Source organism: Chanos chanos, chromosome 4, assembly GCF_902362185.1.
Source record: "Chanos chanos chromosome 4, fChaCha1.1, whole genome shotgun sequence".
Classification (NCBI taxonomy): domain Eukaryota; kingdom Metazoa; phylum Chordata; class Actinopteri; order Gonorynchiformes; family Chanidae; genus Chanos; species Chanos chanos.
This window is the reverse complement of record NC_044498.1, coordinates 19,710,065-19,724,752: the sequence shown is the minus strand read 5'-3', so window position 1 is coordinate 19,724,752 and position 14,688 is coordinate 19,710,065. Positions and strand designations below refer to the sequence as shown.

The following is a 14,688-nucleotide window of genomic DNA, read 5'->3' as shown; positions in this document are numbered from 1 at the left end:
GAAGGATATGACGATAGCATATCTTTGTTGTACTGAAGATATCTTCTGTTTTACCAGCTGTGGCCAGCAGGGGGCTCTGAACTCCACTTTCTCTCTTTCTCACCTCCATTTCACATTGCCTACAGTATATAGAGACATTTATAGGTGGTTAGCTTCCTCACACAGGTAGATAGTGGCATTGAGAAACTTGTGGAAAGACATTTTCTTTCCATTTCATCCTGCTGTTTGCCATCAAGTGTAAGTGTGTGTGTGTGTGTGTTTGTTCCACAGTGTTTCAGTAAGTGGTCTCAAAGTATATACAGTATATATATATATATGTATGTAGATATGTATGTATGTGTTTGTGTGTGTGTGTGTATACATACATACATATATATATATATATATATATATATATATAGACATACATAGTTGTAGTAAGCCAAAAGCACTGGAGAGAGGAGTATTTCGATGTTGAGTGGATGTTTTCCGTGTACCTTGAGAGCTGGGCAGTGTAGTCAAGGAAACATGAATCATTCATAAGAATCTTGAGAGCAAGTTGTGTCAATGTTTTGATCTCTCTTTTCATTTCACGGTCTGCTGCTTCTGCTCAAGAGTCTCAACCTGGAACTTAAAACTATGCTCTTCTGACCCCCCCCCTCCGATTCCTCACATATGTCCATTTCAAAGTGTGAGTTAAGATGCTGATATGTTAAGACATGCACACTCTGTGTGTGTGTGTGTGTGTGTGTGTGTGTGTGTGCTGACATCACTGATGGGCAAGTGTCTTATCCTTTACAGCCTTTGAAAGGTCCTGGTTTCCATGGTGATGGCAGTGAGTAGGAGGGCAGGCAATGACACAGCAAAGCCTATTTAAAGCCTGTGATAGCAGTGGTGCTGACTCAGAGAGCACTACCATTCCAATCATACCATGATTATAAACTGATATTGACAGTTTGTTGAAAAACAGAATATCTTATTTACAGGCAAACAGAGTGATTAGCAGTTTCGTAGTGGAAGAACTTCAGTGTGAATTATATTTTAAGCCAATTGTTGTACTGTGTGGGAAACTGACTTATATTACTTTAACTTAATCCAAGTCCTGATCTGCATCGCAAATTTAATGAACAGTCTCATAGTTAATTCAACACTGGTGAATTTCCCGTGTTGTAAAAATTAAATGGATTATTTCAACAAAAGTTAAATACCAGCTCAACAGACCTAGTACCTTATGTTCATATTGATTTAGAAATGTTAAGATTTAATACAGCTTTTAAAATAAGAAACAGGGATTTACTCTAACCTCTTTATATTAAATGTTTAATAAGGTTAGAGACTGATACAGATACTGATATATATCCCCTAACGTACATCTGGGATGTCAATCAGTAACATCTTGGTTGCCGGTCAATAGCCCTAACAAGTAGCCCAAACAAGAGAGCTTTATTGTGTGTGTGTGTGTGTGTGTGTGATAAGAAAGTCCTCAGTTAAGCATACAGATTTGGCTAACATTACTCATGCTGCACATTTCCTCCATACACTCACTGCAGAGCCAACCCACGCCCTCTCCCTCCACAGACATACAAATCACCACCAACAGTCCCTCATGTAAACAGCAGGTCAGGGACCCACCGTTTAACAATGAGACATCACTCAAAAATCTTAAATGAATAAGGACTAGTGTCCTTTCTCCTTTTCCTTCATAGCACTCAGAGGTCATAACGGTATGTTTCAATGTCATACAGTAACTGCGTGTTTTTGCTCGTTTTTAAAGAGAGTAGGCAGTGTGCTTTAAAGTATGGCTGACATCAGTGACAAGTACGACAGAAGCCATTTTGAAACCGTGCTGTAATATTTCCATAAATGGTTTCAAACCACAAGTTTGTTAACAACTCATTATGCACCAAAGTAGCAAAGCTCCAAATCAGGCCATTAATGTTGTTGTACAATCATTTGCTACTCTCTGGCCTGTGCTTAGTGCTGTGTTCGTTTGAGTAACAGTCTAATGGGGAATATTTAAATATTCAGCATGCCATTTGTGTTGTTGACACCATTCATCATAAGACTACATTAGAAAAGCATTGTTAGCTGTCAGTCATTTTAACCCATAATCATTCCCCTGTGATGGCTGAGCTGATGGAGCGTAGTCTGAAAGCTGTTAATCTGATGCATAAAAAAAGACGGGGAAATTGAGGCACTGATGTGTTCGTTTGTTTACTGTATCTCAACTAAAACTCGGTCTAAATAGAAAAAGCCATATCAATAGAAAAGTACCAGTTCAACCCACAAAGGTAAATATATATGTATATTAAAATAATAAAGTCTGTGTGTGTGACATGAGAGTATGTGATATTGGCAAATATAAGCATAATTTTTGGAATAGATTTTTTTTTTTTTTAGGGGTGAAAGACAGACATAATGACAGCGTGAGTCAGCAGCAGTTGGAAGCAGTTTTGCTGTGCTAGCACCGAGGGCTCCGCGCTAACACGTGATCCCTGCATTGTTCCCATCAATTATTCACGTCAAAAGGCAGTACACCTCTGTCCACTCTCACCTTCTCTCAACCACATCACAGATGCAAAGTACAGGAGGACTGGGCTGTGTTTTCACATGCCGCTGTGACAAGAGTGCTCTTACACATTACAACAGTGTGAACAAAACCCACACCAGTGAATATTCCAGTGACGCGTATAATCACACTTATGTCACATCAGGGAAATACAGTGTCACTGTTTGGAGTCAGGGGTTACAGCAGCAAAATCTTCCACACTGACATTTCAAACAGAGAGAAAATGCTGGAAAAGTGTTGCAGTTCTTGAATCTCTGTGGGACATAAGATACACAATGTGCAAGGATATTTTTTAGCAGCTCTCCTCATTAAAAAGCTTTGCTGTATTTTTCCAGTTCTCACAGTCGTACACCCCAGTAAGACATACATTCGCCTCCTCTCTCCTCATTAGGCTGGATGTTTATAGTAACATATCTCTGTGACAGATGGGATTGTGTCTGTTCTCTCTAGCCACTCAAGTGTATCAATGCATTCTGCTGTTTCACCACATGCAGCAATGGTGAATTAGAGACAGAAGAGGAGATAAAAAAAAAACAGACCAACTACAGACAAAGAAAACCTTTTTCCTGTCAGAAAGACTCATTATTCATATAAATGATTTAACTAATCATCCATTCCTTGTCAAGTAGAGTCTGAATTCACAAAAGCATTTAAGCAGTCAGTGTAGCTTTGTTCAAACACTGATTAAATTTAAATTCATCATTATTTAAATGTGCCAGCTAATTTCAGTATAATAAACATACTCAAAGCCAGACCAACTTATCTAAGCCATGGTTAACTAATAGTTACTTGACTAATTAAGACTTTCTTTACCTTACTGAACATAAGTTATAAAGAGGAAAACTTAACCCTAATGGACTTACCTTTAATGTAACTGATAAAGAGTGAGAGTTTAGAAACTGTTCTAAGGTTATGTAGTGTGACTCTCTGGACATCTCAGTTACATCTGCCGTAGAAAGTGGCACAATAGCCATGACATCCTCATTCTCTCTCTCTTCCCTCACATCAATCCACTGATGGACTTTCAGAGTGTATGTGATGCTGGCGACAGGGTTAAGTACTAGGTTATGAGGGTGCATTGGAGACAGAAGTGAATAGACTTGGGACACTGGCTGTGCATATCCAAGCACCATTAAAAGGATGACCAGTGTAAACAATAGGGGACAAAGAATCTATGTGTAACTTATGAGAAGTAATGTATTATGAAAAAGACAAAGAGGGTACTGCAGAGTTTTCCATAGAAACACTAATGTTGTTCACTTGTATGATTTTTTTCTTCAAATGAAGATATAAAAGTACATTATACCTGTCTATATTTGAAACAGCATAATAATACCGGGATGTCAGTGATACAGCTGTCAATACAAATATCTCATCTGAAATTGTCTGCCCAAAAACAACCTCAAACATATCAACGTAACAATACATGAGAGGTTTGCTATCTGTGGCAGTGCACACGAAATGTCCATGTTGAAATCCATGCTGCATAGTTTTAACTCAGTTCAGCAGCCTTAGACACCTTTCCTTGCCCAGCAGTGAATGTTTTAAACCACCCTGGGAAACAAACTGAACATTAAGACAGGGAGTAGTTTTGCTGTTTGTCAGTCACAGGGCCAGTAACATTGCATTTGCTAGTTTTAAGAATATAATTGAGGATTCTGTCATAATTCATACAACCTGCACTCAAACACTGAACAAACTAACAAGCACAGACACCATTAAGTATAAGATAAAAGAATGTCTTACCTTCAAATCTCTCATTCGAGACTTCAAGATTCAATTCAGACAGTTTGTCTCTAATATAAATGTCCGTGTAGTGCTCAAAACCAAACACACAAATGAAAAAACACATGACATGAGAATTTAGAGAAAATTATAATCCATTTACAATAACACAGGTGCCTGTCCATGCTTAACCTCTGGCACAGTATTGAAAGCAGCTGCGACTAGCTAGCAGGGAATGATCGTTTGAATAGCTGCGCTATTAGCTAGTTAAAAATAAACTTTCTGAGGATGGTTATGACAATTGGTGTGGATTATTTCACCCGTGTTTCCCCATTTTCAGCTCTCTTTAGCCAAAGCAAAATGAGGGCAACAGCTGGAGAGCTATGCTGCCATCATAGCTATTAAGACATGCAAGTTAGATACTGTGGGTGAGGATCCCCAGCCAGGGCCAGATATGGCTAAGATCCTAACCACACTGTTCACTTACTTCCAGAATAAACAGTCAAAACCCACACAGTTCGATGCAGTGCAAGTTTATTGCATGAATCCAAAGCAGCATACAACATACTGAGCTGGTCCCGGGAGTGGCTAAATCAACCCTCACAAAGCACCAACTTTTATACGAAATCTTGTCACCTCCAGAATGGGACACACATTAGTCACGCCTTTCAGATTCCTTCTCCATTTCGTAATACATCATTATTTCACAGATCTCATTTTTTATAAAAAAAAAAAAAAAAAAAGAACTCAAATACCTCTTCTCAACAATGTATCCTAGTAAGCATAGTCAAAGTCTTGATTCTCTCTTTTTCTTTATCCCTCCTCTCTGTCATTTTCTCCCTCGCTCTCTCTAAAACGTGTAATTATATCATTATGAATCTTAACACAAATGATTACATTGATTAACTCACATTAATCAGCTCACATAAGATAGCTACATAATTATCACAGTGATTATTATAACACTTAAACAACAGAACATTTCTGTTTCCTCCTACAGTGTCTCTGCACAGAGAGGGTAAAAAGCATTCTGAATAGGATTACATATCATTTTATACTGTGTAGCAAACAAGGAGGGGACTGAGAAATAACAGGTGGCTTTAGCCATGTTATGCCTCTCCCCTGAAGTTGTGTTATTATAATGAACATCATACAAACTACTGATTTGCTAAACTTTACACATATGTCATTGCTGAATAAGATGGAGACTACGCGAGATATCAGGAGAGGTGATGGTCGGGTGAAGATGTGCACATGCACCAAGAGAAGCCACAATATTTCAGCTTCTCTGTCACATGCATCCTGACTCAGTCTCAGTACAGAAACCTATTGTTCCCACAAAAGGGCATAATATTTTTATCATACAAATGGTATTCTTCTCCAGCAAAGAACAAAAGATGGACTGTGAGATGTTTACCACCATGCACTGTATCTTCTTGATATCTCCACGATCAAACTGCCAGCGATAACAACCCACCTGTTTCTTCACAAGCATTCAACAATTTCTTTATCCCCCTTTTTGTCCACGTGGTCTTAAAACATTTCAATCAGGTCTACTAATAAATCCCAGGTAAGTTTCACCAAGACTCATTTTGAACTGTTAGGCTTTTAGCTCTAATTTTATACTAGTTCAACTAGTTGCTGATACACTTCCAGCTTTTCAACTTAGTTCCCAATAAACATATTATCTACACAGAGTAAGTAAAAAGTAGGTAACGCTACGAGTAACGCTTTCACAATGAATTGAGCGATGCAGAAACTAAATGCTCGAATCAGGATACAACGTTAGGCCTATGATGTGAACGGTAATAATGTTAGCATAAAAGATCTTGTCTGTCCGTTGTGTTTTTCATAGAATTGCGAGGATGCTCCTTAAAGCAAAATCTGTCAAAACTGTCAGCAGTGATTCACGTCAAAAAGCTTTTCACTTCTTCCCCATGTCTTTTTGTCAAAGTGCATTAGCCATAAACGTAGCACTAGCATGGGCGAGTAGTTTACCAGGAGTCAAGGTAATATAACAAAAGACCTTTTTTGGGGACCAGCGTTTGCTGACATCTGGACTGAAAAACGTAAGTAATACCCATGGCCAAAAGATGGAAACTGTAGATTATCCAATGATTGTACTTGTATCCATGGTTTTTAAAGCTCCGGGACACTACAAGAAAAGGTTTGCGCATATGCTGCCTATTCGAAATACTTGACGTTAATGGAAATATTTCCCGAAGGGACTTACAGTGATTTGACCTAAAAAATTTTAACGTAAAACATTTTTTTTCCAGGCTGCTGTTGCTCAAATGTGGCACGATGTAGCGAACGCACTGTCAAAGTAGAATGTTTGTGATCATCTGAAAATGTCTTGAACGATTCCATGGTGATTACTTTCAAATAATACTGCAAAACGTTCAAATGTACATTAATATCCCCAGAGAACGATATAATTAAATATTGATCCGTTTGAGATACATAGATAGGCCTATTTGAACACTGGCATAAAGATCTTTCCACGAAGATACATCAAATTGATCCAATCAGTTGTTCACGTAAGCTCTGCACCTCTTGCGCATTCATTCATTCAGTCAGTCGTTTCTTTTTCTTTCTTTCTGTCTGTCTGTCTGTCTTTCTTTCTTTCTTTCTTTCTGTCTGTCTTTCTGTCACGTTTGTCAGACCATCCGCGAAAGTAATGGAGTATCTAGTGTACGGCAAATGGTTTGTAATACATACATGAAATATTTATCTCACAGTTTTTATTCTAATTAGTCAAAATGGAAAGGGTATCGCACAGTTCAGGGACGTCATTTAAAACCCACCTTTCGAAGTACTTCAAAATGACGACTTACAGCTAACTCACATAGCCCGCCTTCAGCCTACTGATGATCGGAGCTAGTAGCATGGTAAAGCAATCATTTACAATCGTTGCATGAAACGTTCCTTTTGGAAACAATTGATCGTGAAATTATGTCGACTATGGGTTTCCAACGTTAGTCATTCCAGGCAAGTTATCAGTGAGTGTAGACGTAGGTTGGCAACTTTGTACATAATTGATGTTTTCTCAGCGAGCTTTAATCGCAGTAATACAGACGAAGAGACCTGAATTGATCGAAGTCATCGATACTGCATTGCACCTCGCCCAAAAACGGCCATCGATTCTAGCAAGTGTTTTTCATCTCTTTTAAGGATGTATCAAGGCACATGTAGGCTAACTCAGTCTGTACTAGGCTCCTTTTTAAATTGAAGATTAGAAATATTTTAAAGACTAAAGATTATTTTGGTGGGTCCAGAAGTGCTCCTCCCGAGGGAGCATTAGTTATGAGTATGTGCACCAAATACGTGTGTGTGTAGAATAATCCTCCGTCTGATTCCCTTAAACACATAGAGCTGACTCATGATGTTTACCATCTGATATCACTCTCCACACATTAACACACTGATCTCATCACTTTCACACACGTGCAGAATAAACGTAGTTAACTTGAGTGACTTTGCTCCTCTAAGACAATGGGCTAGCATGGTACCATGGTTTTATTTTTAATATTAGATGTCATCTTGAGCTAATCTGCTGCCAGCAGGATTTTGGAACGCATTGCTCTCCTCACTGCAGATTGTTCAAATGCATGTCAGGGCTGCCAACAGACGGGAGATTAAACCCAGAGACAACAGACAACCTGCGAATGGGCAAAATAAAATTGGACAAAAACAGGATAAATCTGTGTTAGTATTTTATCATCTACTCCAGGATTAGTTATAATCTCAGATTCAAAATAAGAAGATAGGACTCATTCCTATTCACCCACAGAGCATCATCACAGAGAGAGAAAGTGAGAGAGAGAGTCTGTGTCCAACCCTTCATATTTACTTTAGAGCTCAGGCTTTTATAGTGACAGTACTCTAAATGAAACTATCATTACTGTAATTGTTCATTAGACTGTGGCATTTCTGAGCCTCTGATACATACCAGAATCATCCTAATCATCAATACTCTCCTCTTGTCCCTGTTCTTGATCACTCTGAAGCATTATTTCTGTGCTGTCCACAAGGGGGTAGCACTGAGATTGTCTCCCAGACGCACATTCTTTTCCTCCCTCCCTTTCTCTATGCCCCCACCCCCTCTGCCCTACCCCCACCCCCCATTCTCTCTCTCTCTCTGTCTCCTCCTCCCGTGGATCATTCATGTACTTGTGTGAGGGAGAGAGAGAGAGAGAGCATCAGCAGTGCAGTGGAGCGGTAGGAGCAGTAGGGTTTATAGCGTTAGCCAGTTCTCTTCAGTCCTCTCCCTAACCCAGCACAGCCGACATGCAGACCAGCAGCACCTCTGCAGCAGCCGCGGACTCCACCAAGATGGAGGGATTCTGGAGCAGCTGGAAGTGCCAGGGTACTGTCGGTGTGTGTGTGCTATTCTAGGGGTGGGGGGTGGGGGGGGGGGTGTTGGAGAGGAGTAGAGGGACGGTGATAAAGGGGGACGAGAGGGTCGACGGAAAAAGTGAGGGAGGGAGGGGCTCAGGTGAAAGCAATTAAACGGAGATATGCTGGACAATAGGGTCAGGATAGTATTGCATTGATGACTGAATTTGTGTTTGGTGTTATACACAGGCAGGTTTGGCGTGGGTTTTGTGTGTGCATGTGTTGTCGGTATATGTCTCTGTGTCTGTGCGTTGAGGCAGCCGCCATGATGGACAGACTAGTGGGCCGTTGAGAAAGAGGAAAGGGGGGGGGGACACGCCCTTCCTCCTCTTCATCCCTCTCCTGAGCATCACTCATTCCCTCTTGATCCAACCATCCTGTAAATACATAATAATTGTTTTAACCTATAATTATTTATAATTTACACTGATTTGTAGGTACATAAACATCCTGTCTCAACGTTGCTAATTGTCACGCATTTTTAGTGTGCACATGCATGTGCGTGTGTATGTGTGTGTGTGCGCGTTGTGTGACTGTCTGTGTGTGTGTGTTTGTTTTAGAGAGCAGGACAGTTATTAATTCCATATATGCCCCTCCCCCTCCTTTGTGTCTGACTACCTGTCATGTTTATTCACCATGCCCATTGCATAAAGGAGGATTTTTTGTGTGTGTGTGTGTGTGTGTGTGTAAGTGGGTGGGTGAGTGAGTATGTCTGAGGCGTGGCCACCTAGAAGTCTGTGCTGTTCCTCTCTGCTCCTGTGCTCATCTACGTGTGACCTACACTTTCAATATGAATCTTTTGTTTTTTAAGGGAGATATTCTCCTGATAGAGCCAGACGCTCTGTTAGACCACATGGATGAATTATGTATGTGTGTATCTATGTGCATGTGTGTTTGCAGTATGGGGGTTCTAACTAGAAACAGTTTATTTAGCTGTCAGATTGTGGGCACAAGCAGTACTGTTGCTTCTTAGAACTGCTGATGCCCCGGTGTCAAAGAAGGCTGTAATAGGTGCCATAGAATGTTCCGGCAGTGGACCTACTTGTAATTATTTTTGATGGTTGTAAAAAATTTTGCCTAATTTTTGCAATGGCAGTTGCAAAGCACAAGTGGTATGGTATGTGGAGGCTTGTCTTAATGTTAACTTGTGTGCTATTGTGTTTTGGAAAGGTTATAGATGAGTGTTTATCACTAAATACCTGTGTGTTTACTTGTTTCCCTTGAGTTTATCAGGCATTTTAGGTTTCGCATGTTTTCATATCCACGTATTTTTAGCTCAGATAGGGTCATTTTTTTATTCAACCTGACCTCTTTAAAGGGATTTGGATGTTTGCTTTGATCAGAATGAAAGAGGTAAGGATTAATAATCTGGTTTCAGCAGTGGTCTCAAGTCCGTATTCATATCTTTCTTTTCTTTACGTTCAGAATCCGTGTGCCAGCTTAATCTTCACTTTGTCGTGAACAAATGCCAGGAGCCGTCTCCTGTGTGCTTAGGCAGTTAAGCATCCATGTTTTTCCTTCGCATATTCATTTGTTGTCTCTAAAAATGAAAACAGGTGTAGCAAACTTGATCTCTCACTGTGTGGGCGGATAACAAGACAAAGCTGAGTAGTTTGATTTTTAATATAATACCTGAGTCAGGTATTTGATGTCATTGCCCTCTGTCTATTGATTGTATATTCCAGTAAAACGGAGCCAAGCAGAGTCACTCTGACACCCTTAAGTCAGCAGTATCTGGCTCCAATCACCCTTGGTAGGACGGTCCAGAAAAAGAAAAAACCTCTGGCATAAACACATTTTGTGGCAGTGAAGGTGCAAAGTGCTATAAGGAATTGAGTTTGTCATTTGTGTATAAGCCCTTGCTTTATTCTCCCTTTTCCTGTTGTTATTTTTCACTTTTTGTTTTACCGTGTATTCTAGATCAGATTAGAATATTCATATATTTTATATATTGTTGTTTACAGGAGTAGGTGTTTCAAGAGTTCAGCTGTCACCATATTTGAGGTTGCCAGACATTTGTTTTTTAACTATGCCGCTTTCTTTGCTCTGGTGCTCTCACAGTACCCCATATTTAAATAAAGTTTAAGAGTAGGAATAAAAAAAATAGTGTTAAAAAAACAAAAAATCATGAATCGAACATACGATCTGTTTTTCATGTCCCTGATTAAGCTAAATTGTTTCATTTATGATGACTAAACTACTCCTCTAACAAATTAGCCACAGTTGATGTAAGTTTAAATATATGAATAGTAATGTTGTATGCTCTGTTCTGTTTTATATGATTAGGGTTGCATTGGTTGAAATATTAAGTAGAAATGCTGTTAACTCTATGGATGTGGGTTTATCTGTGTAGTCATCCAGTTGCATCACACTGGACCACCAGAATTGCCAGATGAGGTCAGTTTGAATTAGAATCAGGTTATGTTACATGGGAGCAAATAAGATCAAATGGGGCCACATCATATGAGATCAGATCAGTTTCGAATCGGTGTCTACATTTTTCCGCATTGAGAAAGAGAAATTTGCAGTCTGTATAGATGTTCACTCATCTGAAGTATTTTTATAGTGTAATAGATTATAACAATGATAAATCTGCAAATTTGATAAATGCGGCTCTCCAATGGGAATATCTAACCCAGAATTCGTGTCTGACAGGCCCTCAGGCTGGTCTTATTTCCTAGCGCGAGTATTTCTTGTGGGGATGATCTTCTCCTAGACATAGGGTGATTAAGATTGTTCCTGAAATAAATATCATTTTAAATAATGACTCTTAATATGTGTTGCTATTTAGACCAGGTCTAAGAATAATAGAAAGCACTCCATGAAGTCTCAAATGTTTGTCAGTGTAGATCTAACAAGTTGTTAATTACTTGCTCAGAAACAGTTAGAAAACTACTTAGGTCACAGCACAAACCAGAAGGTTTGCGTTTTTTTCCCATCCTTTACCACTACTCTTATTCCAGACAAATATATGAATGAATCTTGAGTTGTGCTGGAAGATTCTAGAAGCATCTAAGCTTTTAAGGATCTTAGAAATTTGGAATTAGTGGTCAACAGTAATGTGTTTTGACACAGTTAACTTGATTTTACAGAAGCGTAGGTTGAAGTGTTGAAATGTTTATGTCCCTGGTTTGTGCAGATATGACACTAATGCAGCAAGAACAATTGCATCATAATTATATATTTGAAGATGCTGAGTTGTGTGGTCCAGATTCTGGACGCTGTCAGAGGTCTTCACCTGATTCTTCATTTGTAACCACAGGGAAACAGAAAAACTTTGCATGTCCAGACATGCAGTGAGAGATATAGTGATTCTTAGTCACGAAGCCACTGTTTGTTCCCAGTGAACAGAACAGTTTGTTGTTTTGCCAGGAATTGTTTTTTGTAAATTATAATGTGTTCTTCGGCGTGATGTGTACTTTGTGCTTGTTTTATCGATGTGACGTGTACTTTGATGCTGGTTGTTTACAATATTTTTATGTATCTTTAGAATATGTATTTGTTGTGTTACCTGTAGCATTACATCATATTACATGTTAAATTGCATTGTATAGCCTAGTATCATACATGCCAGAGGTATTCCTTATCAGGTCTGCATGCTCAGAGAGCTTACCTTAACTATGACAGAGAAACTTATCTGACCTCTGAATAATATAATATCCTGTCTGTTGTTCCTCAGAGGGCACTAAGCTCAAATCCTCTGTGTGATTGGGCCAATGATTAAACTCTGCTTTAATTACCTCTGGCCTGTGTGTGTGTGTGCTTGCATGTGTGTGTGTTAGGGTATATAAGTCCTATACCAGATTTTACAGTGTACCCACATCACCTGTGCCTTGTGATGCCCTTAGTTCAGGGAGGTAAAAGGCAAAATGCTTGTACTGTTCATTGTTCATTCAAAGGGAGCCGGAAATCAAAAAAATCAAAGACAAATTTGCATAGTCGCTGCACTGAAGTGGTAAAACAGCACTTCAGCCTCCTCAGTCTCCATTTTATCATTTTCCCTCAGTTCCCTTTAATAACTAATCTGTTCCTAGTATTCATTTTACAGCGTAGTTTCCATTGAGATGGCTCTCTGTTTGATATAAAAGCTTTGAATGCTATTTTGTATTGCAGAAGAAGGTGAAGAACGCGAGTCAGCTTATCGTAAAGTTTTTTCAGAATGTTTATTTATGAATTGACCATTCACATGGAAACCACACGGTTCATGTCTGGATGCAGTCATGAATGCTGTTTTGATTGCTATCTGAGTAATGCCGTCTGTTCCTTACCATGTCTCCAGTCACACTTCTGCACATTGCAACTAACCACTGAAATTTTTCATGAGTCACTATGTTAGAAAGACAATGAGTTAATTTCTGTCATGCTGAAGTAATTTGAAGGATTTTTTTTGGACTGATGGTGAGAATTGCACGTGTAAATGCTATAACAAAACTTATGACTAGTGCAGTACAATTACCTTGACTAGTTATTTGACCATGTTACCAGTTTCACACAGACTCAAGGCTTTTACCAAATGATTTCAGAGTTTTGTTGTAAACTGCTTTGCAGTGGTGCTTATTTTAAACTGTGGATTCTGTGCATTTTTTTTTTTGCTGTGGATTGGTGCAAGTTATTTCTTTGCTGGAGATAAGTGATAGTATCCCTGCTGTCATCACCTCTGTTTAGGGGTGTGTCTCCACCCACTGGATATGTGTGTGTGTGTTTTGCCTTAGTCTGCTACTTTAGTGACCAGATTACTTATTGTCTCAGTCAGGTCTCTGAAACATTGCTAGGTTTGTATAAATTGCAGTCTCACAGTTGATTTCATAGATGATTTTTGGGTGGGGGTGGGGGTAATGAGTGTCTCACAGCGGTCTTAATAGTGGATTGTGTATTGCTTTGAATGAACTATATATATATATATATATATATATATTTTTTATGGCTTATGTTCTGGAGTCTCACAACAATATAGATGATGGATTTTAGATTGCTCTTATTTCACTGTGTTGTATTATTGCAGCTTTTGTTCTAGACTACTATTACAATGTCTCCCAAACCTCTACTCATGCACCCACAGACACATTTGTTCTATTGATCGTCTGGTATTGACAACTAATCATTAATCCTTAGAGCAGCAGAATCAAGGCCACTGTGAGGCGTGAAAATATCCAAAATGGCTGATGGTGCTTGAAAGGAGGTATTTGAAATGCGGGTTGGTGATGTATTGTCTCTGATTTAGAATTTGTAAGTCATTAGCTCACTTTAGTAAAGAGGCTGTTTAGCACTCTTGCTAGCAGTGTTCAGTGTCAGTGAATTATGTGAGAGTGAGAGAAACCGCCCTTTCCCTTAACCCACTCCCCCCCCCCCCCCCCCCCCCCCGCTCATCAGCACCTCGTTACTCCGTCTGGCAGTCAGCTTGCTCTGAGGGGGAAAAAAAAAATGGAGCGTGGTTGCTATGACAACTGCATCAGAGCTCACTCTGCTGCACCCACCTCTCCAGTTTCCGTGGTGACAGAGTGTTATTTAACTAAGCACACGAGGGTGCCACCAAAACATTACATATGCACTTTAATATTACCTATGATGGAAGATGTATGGATTGAATGTTGTATGTATATTTTAAGAGTGTGTGTGTGTGTGTGTGTGTGTGTGTGTGTGTGTGTGTGTGTGTGTGTGAGTGAGTGCATGCACGCCTGCGTGTTTGCATGTTTGGGTGCATGCGTTAGCATGTGGGCTCTCAGAAGAAAAGGCTCGTGACTAGCTAATTGGTGATGTGAATGATGCATGTTATGGTTGTATATGTGTGTGTAAGTGTGAGAGAGAGAGAGGGAGAGAGAGCAAGTGCATATGTGGTAGCAGCTGTGTCTGTCACAAGCCTGCACTGACTGCTTCCCTCTGCTCGCTGTGTAATGGAGTCACAGCCACACCTTCACCCCACACACAAAGGAAGCCACCAAGCATGTGTGACAAGGCCAGTGCCATCATGGGATGACTGGAGATGTAGCTTCTAAGCCATCAGCCTACTGTTCTATACA

At 39.7% G+C, this 14,688-nt stretch overlaps 1 protein-coding gene across 3 annotated transcripts in view; it reads left to right on the top strand.

Moving 5' to 3' along the window:
- The window catches only part of rtn1b (reticulon 1b), a 39,381-nt gene that overhangs the window by 19,708 nt on the left and 4,985 nt on the right, over positions 1–14,688 (top strand). Inside the window, exon 1 of one of the 3 annotated variants that reach the window (XM_030771383.1) lies at positions 8,564–8,642. The exons of the other annotated variants lie outside the window; for them this stretch is intronic. Coding sequence (XP_030627243.1) covers positions 8,564–8,642 — 79 coding nt within the window. Of the gene's footprint in view, positions 1–8,563; positions 8,643–14,688 lie in introns of those variants that run through there. 3 annotated transcript variants of the gene reach the window in all.